Source organism: Panthera onca, chromosome B1 (genome assembly GCF_046562875.1).
Source record: "Panthera onca isolate mPanOnc1 chromosome B1, mPanOnc1 haplotype 2, whole genome shotgun sequence".
NCBI classification, from domain to species: domain Eukaryota; kingdom Metazoa; phylum Chordata; class Mammalia; order Carnivora; family Felidae; genus Panthera; species Panthera onca.
In genome coordinates this window covers 20,774,969-20,794,669 of record NC_138342.1, presented here as the reverse complement: position 1 = coordinate 20,794,669, position 19,701 = coordinate 20,774,969, and the positions used below count along the sequence as shown (strand labels likewise).

At 46.6% G+C, this 19,701-nt stretch overlaps 1 protein-coding gene across 4 annotated transcripts in view; it reads left to right on the top strand.

Annotated features, from left to right (window-relative positions):
- The window catches only part of SEL1L3 (SEL1L family member 3), a 103,933-nt gene that overhangs the window by 61,215 nt on the left and 23,017 nt on the right, over positions 1-19,701 (top strand). For all 4 annotated transcript variants that reach the window (XM_060655305.3, XM_078446226.2, XM_081795499.1 and 1 more), the window contains exons 12-17: positions 3,444-3,563; positions 5,291-5,431; positions 9,479-9,541; positions 12,619-12,795; positions 15,753-15,880; positions 18,161-18,244. In XM_060655305.3, coding sequence (XP_060511288.2) covers positions 3,444-3,563; positions 5,291-5,431; positions 9,479-9,541; positions 12,619-12,795; positions 15,753-15,880; positions 18,161-18,244 — 713 coding nt within the window. The remainder of the gene's footprint in view (positions 1-3,443; positions 3,564-5,290; positions 5,432-9,478; positions 9,542-12,618; positions 12,796-15,752; positions 15,881-18,160; positions 18,245-19,701) is intronic.

Here is a 19,701-nt window from a genome sequence, read left to right as displayed (position 1 = left end):
CAGATTTTAACCCTGCAGTACAGGATATGAGCTCATTCGAGAGACCTTGACTTTGTAACGCAGCAACGAAAAGAACCCCTCAGAAGCCACAAAAGTCCCAGCGCCGGTCAATGTGGGGCCCTTGGGTCCCTGCCAGCATCTCTTCAGCTCTGCCCCCCAGACACCCCCACTGCTGCTTCTCCACACCGCACCTTCTTCCTCCTGGCTTGGTCATATTTCCATCCGACGCATCATTCTCCGGTCACACAATGTTGTGTGAATGCATGAACGACCGAACGTTCCTCCCTTTTAGGGGTTGCTCCTTCATCAGATGTCTTTGCAGGTGGTCGGCTTTCACAGAAGGCCCAGACCATATGGCTCCGGTGCTAGCTGCCGCTGTAGTGACCCCAGTACCACGGAGAAGCTACCAGCTGCCTGGGTGTGGCCCACAGTGGAGGCGTGGCTCCGGCCAGATTTACTTGGGTTAAGGTCCCAGGTCTGTTGTTCACTGGGTGTGAAATCTTAGGTGATAGTGCTCACCTCTGTCTCTGCACAGCTTTTCACCAGTAAAACGGGTGCCGTGATGTGTACCTCACACGGGTGTCACAGCTTGAACAAGCGAACCCACATGATGTGTGGCTAATGGAGCCCAGCTTCCGTCCCCACAACTCCCCCTTTAAAGTCTATGACTTTCATCTTCTGACGCATAAAATGCTCTTAGATAGACCCCACCGCATAAGGTTGTGAGCTGCACAAAACTGCGGAACCAATAGGAGGGCTAATGTTCTAAACGGCTCCCAGCCTTTTACGTGTCAGAGTGAAGTAAGGACCTAACAAACGATGGGTTCCATTACTGAGAGCTCACCATGCACCACACGCTCTGCTAAGCTCTTTTATAAACAGTCTCATGGAATCTTCACGCAACCCTACGAGATCGGTTCCCATTTTACAAATGGGGCAACTGAGCCTCAGAGAAGCTGAAGATCTGCCCAGAGTCACACAGCGGTTGAGTAGTGGAGCCTCGATTGGGACCTAGGCCTTTCTAACTCTTCATACAGTGAAAAATAGTGACTGTTAGGCTGAGTGCTTTTGATCTAGCAAGTACCATGCTAAGCTCCACTTTATGGATGCAGAGACTGAATCGCAGATAAATAAAGTTAGTTGGCCAAGGTCCATGGGTAGTTCGTGGTGGGTTAGAATTCTCCTTGGTCTGATATGAAAGATTGTGCTCTTAATGGCCCTGTCCTGCTGCAAAACTTGATGGCACGACCCAGGGGAGCTAGACCAGGGTACCACGACACAAAGGACAAAAGTGTCACTTCTTCAGAATTATGCACAGCTACCCAGTTCCCTCAGAAATGTGGCCTCTGCCAAAAGGCCATGAGTTCACTATCAGGGAGGACAAGGAAGCAGTCCACCATTTGCTTCCTCTCAAATGCGCGAGCCCTTCACGGGGTGGTGAGGTCTATGGGCCCCACAGCCGGCCAGCCTGGATTTGATTCCTAAGTTTGAAGAACGAAATATATGCTCTTGGATAAGCTACTTAACTTCCGAGCCTCAGTTTCTACATCACTGAAATGGAGATATTGACAGAGACACTCTTACAAGGTTGCAAAGACTCAATGAGGCAATCTTGGGCAAAGCAGTTAGAACAGTGACGTATTATCAGTGCTACATCAACTATCATTGATATGTCAGTGATCTATCGTCACTGCCAGAGAGCGGCAGAAACATCTAAGGGTGTAAATCCCGCAGGGTAGGACCCGTGTCTTCATATGTCATGCCTTTCATTCAAGCCCCATGACAAAGTTAAAGAGAAGGAAACAAAATAAGAAAAATAACCAAAACTCAGAAGACCCCGAACTGTCCAGTCGAAAACAAAATTCTAACTGAGGATTCCGTTATCTGAACAGCTCCAGCATCAGCCCAATCCCAAGTTCACCCCAGACCGTAGAGTGTCCCCTGGAGTTCGAGCCGAAGCACCCGCTCGTTAGTCCTACGCTTGTCGGCGTCAACAGGATAGAGTGGATTCTAGGGCCTTCTCGCTAGAGGGTGACACTGTGGGGAGCCCGAGAGAGCCCTTTCTTTGGAGTCAGGCCGGGCTGGCTTGACAGCTCTACAAGGCAATCATGAGTTCCTGGTTTCACCTTTCAGGCCTCCGCTTCTTTGCCTATAAATCGAGGACAGTGACATTTGGATGGCAGTCCTGTCGTGAGGATGAGGTGACAAAAAGATTTGTTAACCCCCTGGCACAAAGATGGTTTCAATAGAAGGTAGTGGGTGGCCTTATTCTAATTGTTGCTCTTTGCCTGGTGGCCTCCACGGGTTAGACACTGAGCAAGACGGGATGCCTGCTGGGTTCCCGACACAGTCCCCACTTCTCAGCCCCCCCGTGCCCCGGGGAGGGACCCATGGTGCCATGCGGCCATAGCAGAGGAGACAGCTGCCAGACCGTCTCAGGAATGGGCTGCAGGCTAGAGTTCGTGAATCTAAGAATTCTTCCTCGCTAACAAACAAAGAGGGTCAGAGGGGAAATCAGGCCTGGCTCCTTGTTCTCTGAGGCTTCTTTCCCAAACTCATGCAGATCCATTTTTTTATTTTATTTTATTTTATTTTATTTTATTTATTTATTTATTTATTTATTTTACCATCTGCCTGTGGCATGTGCCGGGCATGGGAAGCCCTTCCCAGCACCCCTCACTGCATTGTTAAATAGAGTTCATTATGTATAAGGGGAGACCGTGAAACAACAGCGCTGGTCTCTTGATAAACAGCCAAAATTTACACTTCGAAATGAGTCTGATTTTCTGCAGAGGAGTCGGATACCTCCGAGGCGGAGCGCAAATTCCAAACATTTTGGGAACTTTCCCTTTGGATTCCCCCTCAGAGCTTCTAGCACCTTCTTCCTTGCATCCTCAGAATTAACAATGCCCTCTTTTCGGCAGGGTAGATTTAATTTTTGGAAATAGCCAAAAGATATTTGAAGCTGAGCCTTCTAAATAAAAAGGGTTAGTCATGCAGGATAATAACACTTTGGGATTTAAAAAAAAAAAACAAAACAAGGTTATACTTAGAAAATATTGATTCACCTTTTTTGAGGCCGTGTGGAATCTGCCTCTGAAATCAGTGGTGTGAACGTGGTCTTCTGAACAAGCTTGAGCAACGGAAGAGGGAGTGGAATAAATTTTGTCCTCCCAAGGCAAACGCTTTGGTAGGAACGAATATGCCCATTTAGGTATAGGAGATGTGATACGTTCATTTAAGACGCATTTGATCTTATGACATTGTGAACATACCCCGTGTTTCAGTTGTTCAGATAGTTTTTACTTGAGCAATTGCCAGTTTAAGAATAATGCCATGGCTTTTGCGTGCCTAAATCATTTGGGCATTTCCCTTGTCCCCCTCCTTCTGTTTTCCTTCCTTCATCCCTCCCTCTTTCTCTCCTCTCTGTCCTTCCTTTTTAGGCATATGTCGAAACAATTAGACTGAAGGATGAGGAAACGCTCAAGGTACAAACCAAAGAGGATGGAGATGTCTTCATGTGGTTGAAGCACGAGGCCACCCGAGGCAATGCGGCAGCTCAGGTAAAAATGCGGGCCACTGTTTTGGAAATTCTATCGGTTCTGATAGACCAGGTTATGTCATGGTAACAGATTATCCCAAACCTCAGTGGCTTGAAACAACACGCGTTAGGTTCTCACTTCCACTACCCGTCCCGTGGGGGTCGGCACGTGCCGTGCTCTGATGAGCCCCTACAAACCAAGCCACCAGGGGCTTCATTGCAATACAGTCGCCCACAGCCACTGCGGCGGGGCTCTGCACAGAGGTGGCGGGGGCCGCCTCTCACGTTTCACTGGCCAACGCAAGTCACCTGGTCTCCCTTGACTTCACGTGGGCGGGAAGTGTAGTCCTACCCTGCACCCAGAAGGAGAAAGAGCTTTAACATTTGTGATCTGTCCTAAACACTACCATCAGACATTTTAGTGCATTGGATAGAAATGAAAAAGAAGCATCTTGGGGTGCAGTAGAGATTAGAGGGATATCAAGAAGAAGGGCCGTGAATTCAGCTAAGAGACTAACAGAAAATCACATGCAGTATGTTAGACCAGAGGACCAACCTTGTCTCTTGAACATGTCTTGTGTTTTTGGAAGGACTTTTCAGAGGTACCAGGAAGGGCAGAAAGCTGGGAGAATGTTCTCTGACTTCTTCCCTTGATTTCACTATGAAGAGAATCCCTTAATTGGAGACAGCTTAGGCCGATTGCGCCGGTTGGGAGAAAGCCTCCTTCCCCAAGAGTGGATTTAGCTTTTGCTCTGTGCTCCTGGTGAGCACACGGTGTGGGAAGAGCCTCTGGGTCTGTTAAGCAGGCAGAAGCTCAGAGATGGGAAAAAGAAAGAGAACAGAAAAGAACAAATGCATTGACAAGCAAATAGTTCAGAGACCCTTTAGTGATGAATGGGTCTCCCATCCATCTGTAGAGGTCTTCCTAGAATTCCAGGAGATACTTTGAGGGACGTTGTAGGTATTTGAGGAGTGAGGGGAAGGAAGAGAAGGAGACGAGAGAAGAAGCAGAAAGAAAGACCACAAGAGGCCAGAATGGGCCAGACATTGCTCTGGCTCCTGTTGGACATCTGTCCCTGGCCTGCAGTCTTTCTAGTGCAGGAAAGAATTCTAGTACCTAATTCTGGAAATGCCACTGCCAGAGTCATTTCCTGGGTACTCCAGAGCTTGCATGAACTTTGCTTCCTTCGTTTAACAAATCTTTGTGGAATAGCTTCTATGAGCTTCTACTGAGCTTTGCTGAATGGGGGCTGAGGGGATAAAGGCAGACAAAAAAACATCTTGAGGTTCCTATCCCCAGAGAGCTCTCAGCCTTGAGTGTCATGGTGGAGTCAGTCGTGTGGAAAAATGCTGGGATGGGGAGAGATAAGTGCCTTCCTGATATGGATGTGCACAGGCCTCCATGCCATTCCCTAGGCCAAGTGACAGGCAGTACCTCCCAAAGGAGAGGGGCTTTGAGGACAGGAGACAGTCGTGATTGTTGACCAAGTTCCATCCAGCTCTGGCCCTGGGTGCTACAGATACGTTCACATACACGTGCACACGTGCCTTGTTTCCAGCTGGTGCTGAGGACTCGTATTTACACGAGTTCACCTTTCAGGGCTTCCAGTTGGAAGATAACATGCGCCTACCTATTTCTTGGTTCTCATAGGAAAACATTTTGAACTTGGTTTGTCCTTCCACCTTTTAAAGTCTTATGTTAAGCATTACACAGGAAAGTCATTCTTCTAAATTGCTACTGTCTTGAAGCAACGATTGGCCCAGATGCTGTTTTGGGGCCAACAAGGTGTGGCCAAGAATCCTGAAGCGGCAATCGAGTGGTACGCCAAGGGTGCCCTGGAGACTGAGGACCCCGCGTTGATATATGACTATGCCATTGTGTTATTCAAGGTAAGAATCCCTCGGTTTGTGCCAACGTTATGCAATTCTTATCAGACTTCTGAGCAGTTTCCTGTAGGCGTGCTGGCAAACAAGGAATCTGTAACTGAAAGAACTTAGTATGTATGTGCTTCTGTCACTCTTGATGGAAAGGGATACTTGCTGGAAAGGCAGAATCAGAAACAGTGCCCTGGTCTCATTTTTAATCATTAGCCTTATGTTTGGCACCTGGATTCGCTTTGCTTTTGCAAGAACTGTAGCATTCTGGAGGAGGCACCACGTTTTACGGATTGGAAAACGGCCATCAGCCCCCAAAGGGGCTGCAAGTTCGCCACCAGGCAGAGTTGTCATTGAATTACAGCTTAACCGAAGTGTGTGTTTGGGCTGGATCCCAACGGTCTGGTTGGTCAAAACAAAGATCTTGCTTTAAGCCAACAGCAGAATGGTGGGGGCCGGGGCGGGGGGGTTTGAAAGCATTAGCACAGGAGACAGAGGATGGAGTTCAAGTCCCTCCTCTGCCATCATCACCTATGTGTCCTTGGAGTTATTTGATCTCATGGGACAACGGCAATGATCACAGATTGAATGAGATAATATAATGAATGGGCTTCAAGAAATGAAAAATACTGTATCTTACACGAAATCTGAATAGATCACACTGCTTGAGCACTTATTACCGGACTTACATGTATGAATGCATTCAATCCTCATCACGACCTTGTGAGGCAGGCCCGGGGGTGCATTATGATTGCTGTTTATATATGTGGTAACAGAGGCAGAGGAAGGTTTTTTAACTTGCCCAAGGTCACACAACTGGTACATTTTAGAGATCTGGGACTGAGCTCCAGGCACTTTGGCTTCAGAGTCTGTGTTCTTCACCCCCAAACACAGAGACATCAACTCCCCAACCTTGGCAAAGCAAAAAGCTGTTGGCTCCAGTAAGGAAACCCTTAGATCCTATGTCATGCCCAAAGCAAGTGGCTGTCCTCAGATAGTGAGTGTCTTCAGACAAGGACGTGGATTTCTGCGGCCAGGTCCATCTTTGGAACCACAGCTGTGGCCACTCACTGATTCACAACCTTGACTCTGCTACATTTCGGACCCTCCACAGCCTTAAAACCTATTGGTTGATGTGGTTTCCAAATGTAGAGTCTGGACTTCCCTTTCTCAGTTGTCAAGTCAACACAGAAACGGCTTGACTCCTAGCCATATGCTGATGCATCCGTGTGTTTATTCAATAAACACCCATTCAGGGCTGACAAAATGCCAGGCTCTGCGCTAGATGGAGTGACAGATGGACGCGGGCGCCGCGTCCCCGACCTCAAGGGGCTCATGCACTGGTGGAGAGGGCAGGCACGGAGAGGCACCTCTCCGCCGGAGTTGGGGCCGGCCACTGTCAAAGTGCAGAGAAGATAATGGCTCGAATCGGACATGACTTCTGCCCACCCGGAGCTCGCCATCTAGAGGCAGAGGCAAATAACATAAACAAATGACTCTGGAGGTGACCTACTGTCTGCTTTCCCAAACCTTAGCGACTTTTGTTTTTCCTGCATTCTAACTAAGAATCCCTCAGTGGGATCAAGGAAGCTGCTCATTAGCGTATCGAAGATCTTACCTCTGGCCAGAAGGTCACTTTAAGTGTATTCCACGGGAAAGAACCCCATGCAGAAAATGAGCTTCCCAGATGTGACAAACAGTACTGTGCTCCGGGCTTTGTGTGGGCCTTGGGCATATTGTGTCATGGTGCCATGACAGCTGCAGCTTGTCCAAGACAAGACAGTCCAGGCCATCCCGTCTGGCATCCACAAGAGGACAGAGCTTTGACCTTTCCTGCAGCAGCTGTTTTTGATTAATTCACTCAGTGGATATTATTGAGCACTTACTACATACCAGGGCCTTCCATTTCTCTCACTTAACAACTTCCAGGACTACTCAGATTTGTGTAGAGTGCATAGCCCCTGTGCAGGAAGTTATCCCACTTAGGATGAAATGAACAAGTATTCTGGAAAATGCATGGCAGCTAGAAATCAGAGTATCTGAGTTCTAGTCGTAGATCCGACTGTAAGTCTTTGGATGAGTCATCCTCTCTGGGCCCCAGTTTTATTCCTTCAAAGCAGAGACGTTGCAGAAGATAAAATTTGAGTTCAACCAGGTTCTAACATTCTGTCATCCTGGTCTTTCTGACACTTTTCCAGAAGTCCAAAAGTGTTGTCTCATTGCCCTGTCCAGTTTTTCCAAGTAGCCTTCTTGTTCTTTTTTTTTTTTTCTCTCTCTTTTTCTCTAATTAAATGAAGTAATGGTGCATTTCCGAAAAATATTTTCATCTTCAACTTTGCCTCAGCTCATTGGCTTTATTAAATAGGTAAGTTAAAGTCTAGAAGAAAATTTGGTGCATATAGTTTCACTTTTAGTTGGAGTCACGATTTTATTTTTGGGTCCTGAAAAAATAGAGACAACCATATCCTGCATGTTTTCTGGGTCCTGCCAGGAGGTTACAAATCGTTATGTGTTCTCAGCACAGAACTGGAATGTACAGGAGGCAAGAGAGAGTGGTAGTTGTGTGCTTGGACTCTGGGGCCTGCCTGCCTGGGTTCAAATCCTGCCTCTATATCTCACTCACTGTGCTAGTCTGGGCAAGGGCTCAGATGGGAATGCTCACAGCACGTCTCCAGGCTTGTGGTGAGGATTAGGTGTGACAGCCCAGGGTGGGGCACACCCTAATTAATGCGGGAATGTTTGCTAGTGTCATTTATTTGCTGTGGTGCTAAGTATTTCAACAGAGTTAAAAGCTATATTCATTGCAAAGCCCTGCCACATTATGTCACAATGTGACCCCATCAACCGCCGCGTCTGAGGCCAGGAAGAGTCCAGGGGGCACCTGTGGTGTGTGTCGGTCACAGATCCCAGTCGAGTTCGGTAGCAGCGACGGTTTTCATCCAGCTCCCGTTGCCCGCCATTTTTGTTGTCAGTCCTGTGTTGAGACAGACCTCAGGGACCCCTCCAGCTCCCCCCTCAGACCTGCCACTTCCCCACATGGTCCTGCAGACACCTTCAGCGTGATCCCACGAAGTTCCTCTCTTGCAGCGAGAACCGCAAGGAGCACCTGGGTGGCTCAGTCAGTTGAGCGTCCGACCTCGGCTCAGGTCGTGATCTCACGGCTCGTGAGTTCGAGCCCCGTGTCGGGCTCTGTGCTGACTGACCGCTCAGAGCCTGGAGCCCGCTTCGGATTCTGTGTCTCCCTCTCTCTCTGCCCTTCCCCTGCTCGCACTCTGTCTCTTTCAATCTCTCTCTCTCAAAAAAAAAAAAAAAAATTATATATACTATATAAACAGATAAAATTATAATATTTTTATAAAAATATAGAAAATTATAATATATATTTATATAGTATATAAAATTATTTTCTAATGTATTTCTCTCTGTGGTGGTGCTCAAACCACGTCTGCTGGGAAAACTTGCTTTTGCCGGAGGAGGAACCTTGTCAGTTTCTGTCAGCATCTGAGGCAGAGGGTTCCAAGGGGTCCTGTCTCCTTCGAGACAGGCTCTCAAGCTGGTTCTGAAACCACCGTGTTCCACCCTGGGGACTCCTGAGAGGACCCAAGAAGGCTGCAAATGGCAGGCCTGATAACTTTTGACTGTCCAGTGCAGATAAAGCGCGACATCTGGCTCACGGATGAGACCATCCCCAGAGGAACGCATCCAGGATGACCAAACTCATTTAGCCCTATTCTTCAGGGCTTCTCCCAGTGGTACCTGTGGACAGACAGGAATGCGATCCACTGGATGATAATGGGGGATTTTGTATGGACGCTAAGCTGGGAAGGTCAGGTCCGCTGCCTCAGCTCCACACACATAAGCAAAATAATGGTGGTGGTGGTGGTGATGATGATGGGATAATGGCTCTGCATCGAGAGATCTTTAAGGGAAGGCTTCTAAATAGGAAGGCTCGGGTTTTATTGTGTAAGTATTTTACCTGGAACACTGATGTACCCGCGTGATGTCTTTGAGCGCACTCTGGGTTGATTTTCTTCGTACTCATTGCTGTTTATCATGGTTTAGGGTCAAGGAGTAAAAAAGAACAGACGGCTTGCCTTAGAGCTGATGAAGAAAGCGGCTTCCAAGGTAACACTTTTGCATATTGTCAGAGGGAAACATTTGCACCACGCATGCCCACACGCCTGCAAATCTGCCAAAGTGAATGGCCAGCCTTTGGCCCCGGTAGAAAACAGGAGTCGGGAGGGAGGTCACTGGCATTGCGGTGATTAGTCATTTTGGAGCTACAACACATACGGAAACCTGTCACAATGGGGACGGCAAAATTCAAAAGCTGAATTCACCTTCCAGTCAATAGAATTCAGGCCGATCTTGTTTGAAGGCTAAAATTATAATCACTGGCTGCCCTGATAACAAGCAAGCGTTGGGGGTTGGGGGGGGGGGGGATAGCGGGGCTCCTTGGAATTGAATGGGTATGTATAAATGCCATTGAACTGGGAAAACCAAAGGCCTAATTCCCTTGAAGCTTAACCCTGTTGTGTCCAATGCTCCTTTACTTCCTGGGCTTTAATAACAGAGACGTTTATCCAGTTTGTTGCCGGGTTTAGAAATTTCTTTGCTTTGGTCACTATTTACTCTTCGCTGCTATTGGCAACCCAGCTGGTTTCACTCTGGCCCTACAGAATGGAGGTTAAGAATCGTTTGTGTGGGGACGCACCCACACACAGTGCACGCGTACCCACCCAAGCACACTCAAGGGTGCACGCGTGCAGATTGGCAAATAAATACATTTGTAGAAACCCCTGTAATTCTACAACCTTGACAGGGTCCTCTCTAGCCCTTCTGGCTCTTGAAAATGCCTCCCTCCCCCAGGCTGCCAATATCTGCCTTACCGACAAAGACTCCTGAAGATCCCGTGCTGATTTTTTTTCCCTCATTCCCTCCCCTTGAGAAGTTCAGAGTGTCTTTTTTGTGTCGAGCAGAAAGTTGGAGCATGGACCAAGAGAGCCAGAAGACTTTTCCTCCACCTCTGTGGTGTCAAGAGGGCACATGACCCAGGAGAAGGGAGCCGACTTCAGCACACAACAACTCCTGACCCCACACAAATGTTAGGGCAGAGGTAGAGAGGCAGTTTCATGGTGGTCCTTGAGGGCATTGTTTCCAGAGAATCCTAAAATGGGGCAACGCTGGGGTTTCCCGGAAGCCGGGAAATTTGTGTCTCTTTGGCCACCGTAGTGGTGCGTTGCTGTCTACTGTGCTTTGTCTTGAAGGGGTTTTGAGCAGAGCTTGGTTAACTATTGGGAGATGCAGTTTTATAGCCTGGAGTCACTGCCTCCTTAAAAGCGCTTTGTGATTCTCACTCATTCACTCAGCAAGGAATTTCTAAGTCCCTACTCTTTGTCGAGCCCTGTGGCGAAGGCCGCATATCATTTGATTTTTGGAATGAGTGAAGAGTCACATGGAAGCAACTCTGGTGATTGAGCGGTACCTCTCCAGAACAAAGTATGAATAGTAAGCAAGAAGACGGGATTTCTTGTGGGGCTCCAAGTGCGGTCCCTCCAGGAGTTCCGCAGATGTTCTGAGGGATGGCAGGTGCATCTGAATAGGCCTGTGGCCTCTGGCTTCGCAGCAAAAGCCATTGTGAGGTGTACATTCCACAAGCCTGTTCCAAAGCTCGTTCTTGCCACTGTATAGCATTCCCTGGTCTATTACAGTATTGAAATCTTACAGCATTCTGTAAGATTTACCAGCAGACCACCTTGCACCTGCTACTGTGTGAGGTTCAGGAAGAACGCTTCTATGCCTAGATCCACAGCACTGATACTCCTTCCAGATGTCCGTTATTTTGGAGTCCGCTATCTGGGGGGCCTGGAGATCTGAACCCTACTCTCCATCCTCGGGGTATAGGGTTGGACTCCATTTTGTTTAACACCGAGATTCAAAGGGCGGCTTTCATTCATTTGTCAACTATTTCCTGAGCACCTACTCTGTGGCAAACACTAATAAAGGGACTTGGGAAACAAGATTCCCGCCCTCATGGAGCTTCTCTTTTAATAAGCTTTGTTAGTTTCTTTCCCCTGGTCTTCCCAACACCCGGAGTCCAACAGAGAACCTAGGAAGTATAGGCTCTTAGGATCCGTGGCAGACCGAAAAGGCTCAGACTGGGATCTTGGCATGTATTCTTAAGGGACACTTGTCCTTCGCTTGTGAAAGGGGGGTGAAAGAGGTTTGGTTCCATACTTAGCCTCTAACTTAACAAGTCTCACAGAGGCAAGGGCGCCGTTAGACCCTCGGATCCTTTCTCCCCTGCTTCTTCGTTTGGTTTGGTGGGGCTGGCAGGAAGGGAGGAATGAGAACACTGGACGCCCAGGTTACACACAGTGTTCTCCCTGCGGGTGGGAGGCTCGATCCGAAGCACTCGCACCCCCTCAGGGCTTCCGAGCTCTCAACAAGCAAGCCGCCCGCTGCCCTGTGGAAGCAAGTGGGAGCTCCTAAGGAAAGCAGACGAGAGCACCTGACAGCACAAATCAGCAAGCACAAGGAGGCTCCAGGCTAGATTCGCATGAAGCGCTTCCTTGGTACCAGCCCCAGGTTTAGACACAATTTGAAAACCCTCCTCCCATCTCCACCGCCCTCCACGTCTGCCTCGGCCGCACCAGACTCCACCTGTCAGAACCGGGATGCTAAGTGGCCCCGAAGCACCTGTGTTTTGCCGGCCGCTTCCCTCAGAGGATTTGTTGGTGTTTGGGGCAGAGGAATCAACAGATGGGCAGGCGGGTCACCTAGAAACTGTCCCAGCCGGGGGTTGGGGGAGTGCCTGGCCTCCTCTCGCAGGTGAGCGCTTGTGAGTTTCAAGGTCACTGTTGACACTGCAGGGCAATAAGCAGCCTTTTGGGGACAAGGGCATTGCGTAAGAGCCCCCAGGAGCTGAGTGAGGCTTTGGGGGGGTCAGCATGACCGCGGAGCCAGGAGGCAAGAATCCCAGCAGCAGCCGGAAGAAACCCACCTGGGAAGGCTCTGAGGCAGGCTTGTGTTTTCTAACTCTTAGCGTTTCTTTAATGCCATCTGCCCCCAAAAAGAGATAGGAAAGGTTTTGCTCAGACTCAGGCAGAGTGCTTTCGCAGCAATTGATTCTCTTTAGGTTTCACTTAAAAAAAAAAAAAAAAAAAAAAAAGTAATTTCTTTTTTGTTGTTCTAAAACCCAGGGATTGCATCAGGCAGTCAATGGCTTAGGATGGTATTACCACAAATTCAAGAAAAATTATGCCAAAGCGGCCAAGTACTGGCTAAAAGCAGAAGAGATGGGGAACCCGGATGCATCGTACAATCTTGGAGTCCTGCATTTGGATGGCATTTTCCCAGGAATTCCTGAAAGGAATCAAGTAAGTCTTGAGAGCAGCTGGGCAGGTGGCTGCCAGATCATGGAGCCTTGAAGGTCTTATGTGCCCCGTGGGCGGTGCAGGATGAGGCCCCGTGGGCGGCGCAGAATGCCAGCCAAGACGCAGACCCTGTCCTCAAGAAACTCAAGGGTCCAGTTAGGAAGATAAGATAGCCAAACACCAAGGACGGCATCTAGCCAAGTGTCCAGTGTGTGCTAATTGCTATGACCCAAACGGCTCTTAATGGGAAACTGTGAAGGCCAGAGCAGTCAGGAAGGCTTCCTGGAGGAGGAGGGCCTGAACTAGGGAGGGAGGGGGAGATGATACAAAATGAGAATGCATCAGAGGCAGTGCAGAGATTGATATTACTAGAAGGAAAGAGAGCTGGGTCCAGAGAGGGTTACCGGAAATGAGACGAGATTTAATGAGAGTAAAAACAGGGGTGCCTCAGTGGCTCAGTAGGTTAAGCAGCCCTCTTGTTTTTGGCTCAGGTCATGATCTCACAATCTGTGAGATTGAGCCCCATGTCAGGCTCTGTGCCGGCAGCTCAGAGCCTGCTTGGGATTCTCTCTCTCCCTCTCTCTCTGCCTCTCCCCTGCTCTCACTGTCTTTTTCTCCAAATAAATAAATAAACATTTTTTAAAAATGATAGTGAAGGGGCGCCTGGGTGGCTCAGTTGGTTGAGCGTCCATCTTCGGCTCAGGTCATGATCTCACAGTTTGTGGGTTCGAGCCCTGCGTCGGGCTCTGTGCTGACAGCTCAGAGCCGGGAGCCTGCTTTCGATTCTGTGTCTCCCTCGCTCTCTGCCCCTCCCCCACTCACACTCTGTCTCTCTCTGTCTCCTTCAAATATAAATAAACATTAAAAAAAAATTTTTTTTAAATAAAAATGATAGTGAAAACAACAGTGATAGTCTCCAGCGTTGGTGAAGCACTTTCTCTGTGACAGAGACTCACAGATACTTGACATGCATCCCGTGTCATTCTGTCCTCTGCAACAGCTGCTGTTACACCCATTTTACAGAATGAACACTCAATGCTCTGAGAGGTTATGTCACTTACTCAGAGTCACACACTTAGTGGAGGCAGGGCCTGGATCCCTGCACAAAGTGAAAGCCCCTCATTATTAATATTGATGATGGTAATTATAATTTCTGCACCATTACATTCTGCAAATTCCATCGAATGCCCATCCAGGCACTCTTCCAGGCCCTGGGGATACAGCAGCAGACAAAAACAGTCCCTGATCCTGGGAAGCTTACATTCCAGTGGGGAGGAAAGACAATAAACAAAGAAATATATAACATGAGAGCAGGTGGAGATACGTGTCACGGGGCAATAAAGCAAGAAATCAGAGAAGGCCTCTCTGATAATGTGACATTACAGAGACTCCTAAGATCTTACATGTATCTGGGAGAACCTTCTAGAATGAGGGAACAGCCAGGGCAAAAGCCCTAGAGGAGAACAAGCTTGGCATGCTCAAGGAATGACCGGGAAGCTGGAGCCGCAGCAGCAGGAAGCAGGGGAGGGGCGTAGGTGGGAGATAAGGTTGGGGAGGCAGGGGCACAGGTCATTGTAAGGACTCAACTGCTCCAAGGAAGATAGGAAGCCTGTGGGCAGCTTTGGACAGGGCAGTGATGTGCTGTTTTAGAAGCCGCCCCTGGATCCTAGCAGAGACTAGAATTAAAGAAGACAAGAGGGGAGCAGGGGCTAATGTATTGAATCCGAGGGAGAAAGGAAGGGTGACCCCAGAAGGGGTCGGAAATGTGGCTCGACTACGTATGTACATTGAAGGTCAAGGTGACCGGGTCGATAGTGTTTTGGACGTGAGGTGTGAAAGGGGAGAGGAGTCAGGGTGACTTCAGAGTGTTTGGCATTTATTGAGGTAGAGTGGAGACGGCATTTAGTGGGATGGGCAGGACTGAGGCAGCAGCAGATTTGGGGGATGGGGGACCAGAAGATTATTTTTGTGAAGCATCGTACTAAGCCTTGAGAATACATCTCATTTAATCCTTGAAACAGCCTTGGGGCGGCAGGGTGGCCCACGGTTAAGCATCTGACTTTGGCTCAGGTCATGATCTCAAAGTTCGTGGGTTTGAGTCCTGTGTCGGGCTCTGTGCTGACAGCTAAGAGCCCGGAGCCTGCTTCCGATTCTGTCGCCCTCTCTGCTCCTCCCCCACTCACACTCTGTCTCTCTCGCTCTTTCGAAAATAAACATTAAAACAAATTTAAATTAAAAAAAATCCTTGAAATAGCTTTTCCTGCTAGGTACTATCAGAAGCCACATTTTTCAGTTGAAGAAAGTGAGTTAAACTCTCAGTTGGAGAGATTAACTAACATGCCCAAGGTCACACAGCTACTAAGGAACAGAACTGGGATTTACACCCAAGCCTGTCTGATGCCAAAGCCCTGCCTTGAGAACGACAGCTAACTACCTCCGAAAAATAATAGTACCCAATGGAACATACACCCTGGTAAATGTTTGTCTTCTGCATTGCTAATGTCTGGTAACCCGCCCACGTATCTGCAAGTGTGGATTTTTTATTGTCACATTCTAATTCTCACCTTCCTACTGGAAATGCAGTTTCTGCACAGGGGTTTGAAGGAAGGTATTAAGCAAGGTCAGGAAAGTAAATGCCTGGATTTTCACCTGGTGTAACTTCTGGTATGTTCTCCTACTTAGCTTGTGGGGGTTAGATGATTCATAGCCACGTGCTGTCTTGTTTATTTACTGGGTAAACTTAACACTCGCTTACCGTTAAGGTAATCACATCCAGAGGCCAGCTTCTGTGGTTGGCTGTCTTCCTGAAGCTTGACTTGGTTTTCCTAAAGATACCAGAAGTTATGAGCCTGTGAAAATCTCAGGCGTTAAGTGTCTGTCTCACCACGTTGGCTCTGGTGAAACCGGCCCAACTAGAAGGACTCCTTACCAATGAGATGACTTTGCTTATCTCTCTACAGACGTTAGCCGGTGAATATTTCCATAAGGCTGCACAAGGCGGACACATCGAAGGAACCTTGTGGTGTTCTCTCTATTATATCACAGGCAACCTGGAGACCTTCCCTAGAGATCCCGAGAAGGCTGTGGTGTAAGCATCTGTCAGATGTTGTGTGCGAAGGAAAAGCCATGTACTTTATTCATTCACAATGCCTGACCATGGGGTTCCTTCTCTTTGTTTTGCAATTTTTAATTTAATTTTTTTTGTTATCAGGTATACATGCACATAGTTTAAAGAGCCCCATAATTTGACAAGGCAAACATAGATTAGAAATCAAGCTAAAAAAAAATAATTTGACAAGGGAAACCAGGAAATCTGCTACCCCACCCACCTAGACTCTTTCCTGCTCTTAAGAATAAGTCGCTTTCAATCTTTGAATTATTTCTTTATGATTGGCCTCTATCTTTAAATGACATGTTTATACCACTGTTTCTTGTTATTTTCATCATAGGCTTTGTCTAATGACGTCTCACTGTGGCAGATAAAGATACAGTTCTCTCTCATTCAGCTACCACCTGCTATCCCACACATCCACACTTCCCACCCTGTCCCATTTTCCCAATAAATATATCATTATTTTGGTTAGATTAGTATCAGGGTGTCCATTATTATGACCATGTGAATGCTGTGCATGGCTGAGCCATGCATTGTCCTGGGACTACCTTTTCTTTCTTACACAGCTTTTTGTTTTCTGTGGAGTAGTAATTATATTTAATTGTTCTTTAGTTGCTTACCTTTCTGCGTACTTACCATTTTTCATGTGCTTAATCTCCACATTCTCCCAGGGTTGTCCAAATCTCTCCTCCGTATGTCCAGACCCACCAGGTATTCTATTAACCTAATCTTCTCGGGGACATCTCTCCCGGAGTCTTCAGGACATAGCTACCCTCCTGAAATTAACTTTGTCATCGTTGTGAGGGTTCCCTTTCCCTTCCTCTCTGTCTCTTTTGGGTTCTGTTTGCTGGGCCCTATTTCTTCCTCTTTCTTGGTCTACTCCTACACTTTTGTAGAGCACGTTGTACAGTAATGTCCTAAAGAACGGTGAACAGGAGGCACATTTTCGAGGTCACACATACCTGAAAATGTTTTACAGAGGTTGGCAAACTATGGCCCATAAATACCATGTGTCCCACCATCTGTTTTGTATGGCCCCAAGAGCTAAGAATACATTTTACGTTTTAAAGCGTTGTAAAACAAACACACACACACACAACAATGAATATGAACAGAGACCATAAAAATATTTACTATCTTGCCTTTTACAGAAAAAGAGAAAACAAACTTTGCAGACCTCTGCTTTAGACCACGCTCACACCAATGGTCTGGCTTTTCATCAGACATTTGAGAGCAAATCCAACCTGACCTGAACTCAGTGATGAAACTTGACCTAGACAGATTTGAAGCTTTATCATTGTTATTCAGGATGTTTGGTGTGAACATTCAGATGTTTCATACATTTCCTTGTTATCTTTTTGTTACTGATTTCTAGCTTAATCCCACTACAATCAAAGAATATATTCTGAATGATTTCAATCCCTCGGAATTTGTTGAAACTTGTTTGATGACCAGCATATTTTGCTACACCTGCCTTTTTTTTTTGTTAGAGTTTGCATGTTATATCTTTTTCCAGCCTTTGCTTTCAATCCTCTCTGTCTTTTAATTTCAACGTGTGTTTCTTCTAAGCGGCATGTAATTGGGTTTCTGTGTGCTCTTTATTCAGTCTGAAAAGTTTCGTTTTTAATTGGTGTATTTAGACCATTTACATTTAATGCAACATATTGATACATTTGGTTTCAAATCTACCATTTTACTGTTTATTCCTTATTTGTCCCATCTGTTCTTTGTGCTTCTGCCCCATTTTCTGACCCTTCCTTTATATTAACCAAGTATTTTTTAAACATTATTTTATTTCCCCCTTCCATTAGCTTGTTAGCTATGTACCCTTATAATATTCTTTTAGTGGTTGTAAATCTAAAGATTACAACAAGCCAGTTCATTATTAATAAAAGTCTCCAGGAGAAATTAGAGAACAGAAAAAAATGAGGAGCCTTATAATGAATCAGTATATATGTTTTAATGGAGAGAGTACTAGAACTCTTGGCAAAGATTATCTTTTTTCATACGGGTGGTTATTTTTCATTAGGTACCGTTCGTGTCTTTGTTTCCATGCATGATAACTCCTGAGCATTCATAAGAAAAGGCACTGAATGCAAAGCTCTCAAAATGCATAGTGTTTCGTTCTGATTTGTTGCTGTATAAAAATTCTAGCAAGCAAAATATTCCCCAAGTGGGATTTATTGAGATCAAATGAAGAAAAAGCAATTGTTTATTTGCCACAGTTTGGGTATTTTCTCGTTCCTTTCCTTTCAGATGGGCAAAGCACGTAGCTGAGAAAAATGGCTACTTGGGCCACGTCATTCGCAAAGGCCTCAATGCCTACCTGGAGGGTTCATGGTAAGCTGGGGACTTCTGTTAGAATGAACTTTCTCAGCTCTCACCTTTCAATTTGTCCGTGTAGTCTTAGGAGATGGAGTCTTAAAATACAACCGAAAATGCAATTTGCAGGGAAATCACGGCCTCCCACTAATGATATTCAGAGTATCACAGACTGATTGGCTGTTGATTGGAAAACATAGCATTTCCATGTTTAATTATACACAAAAATTAGTTCTCCAGGGGAAGCGTCCACATTCATCAAGTTGAGAGACACGTGAATGTATTGACATCTCTTCCCTTCAAGCTTGTTCCTCTTGGTTTCAGAGTGGAGACAGCACAGGGGGTCCTAGCTGAACCTCTGCCTCTCCCTGGCAGGCCACAGAAAGCTCACGGGAGGAAGAGAGAGCAGTGTGTTTAGGGCTCAAGCTACATCCTTCCACTGATATTTTACCACATCTTCCACGGCCGAGAGCCTGGATTTGCTGGAACTCACTCACCACACCTCTGATGTCATAGCCAAACAGTCTCCCCATTTTGACTTTCTTCTGATGAAGTTAGCAAGTCTCATCCTGGACCCTATGGGATGAGACACTGCACATAAAGACTTGCAAATGCTCCCCGTTTGCTGTGCCTTGATTTTACAAATAAGGGCACACCTTTCCAAACTGCAAACCCACCTGATCCATCGTTCTGTTTTCTTCCGCCAGTCCTCCCGTTCTGTCTTGCTTTTCCATTGGGCCATATTTTCTTGGCTGGTTTTTTGCCTGAATGATCTGGGTATTTCAGTAATAACTAACAAGGGCATGCAAACCAGCACATATCCCATCAGTCCACAGCCTCAAAGATATTAGACCAGACCTGTCACAGATCACACTCTGATCTGAACCTTAATTAAAAATTAAAATATGAGTCCAAAATAACGCGATTTTCTCCTTTGGTCCATGGGTGCCCACATAATCAGCAGATAGCGTTCGGTAAATGAGAATCTTAAAGAAGGCAGGGCAAATGAATCCAATGAAAACAGCACCAAAAGAAATGCTTATCATTATCATCCCGTGAAAGCGTATTATCTATAACCTCACTGTACACAATCAGAAAAAAAAATTTAATGAAACTGTTATTTTGCAATTGATACACCTTACAATTTTTCTGGTGTTCCATCTTGTCTCCCAAGTAAGCTTCAGTTCATAAAACTCCCAAATTTGACTTTAATTTATTCTCTACTTCTCACCCTCCAAACTTCCCACCCCCACAAGCTTCTGAGGGGAAAAAGAGCATTCAGATACCGAAGTGTGTATGCGAGGGATTTTCCCCCAGAGAGAGCACATCTGTAAACTCCCCCACACCGCCACACACACACACACACACACACACACACACACCAAGATGTTTGACACTGTTTTTCCCATAAAGAGAGTGCCTATTAATAGCTGACATTACTTGCCTGCTTTTGAATTTAACATCACAAAGCGTTT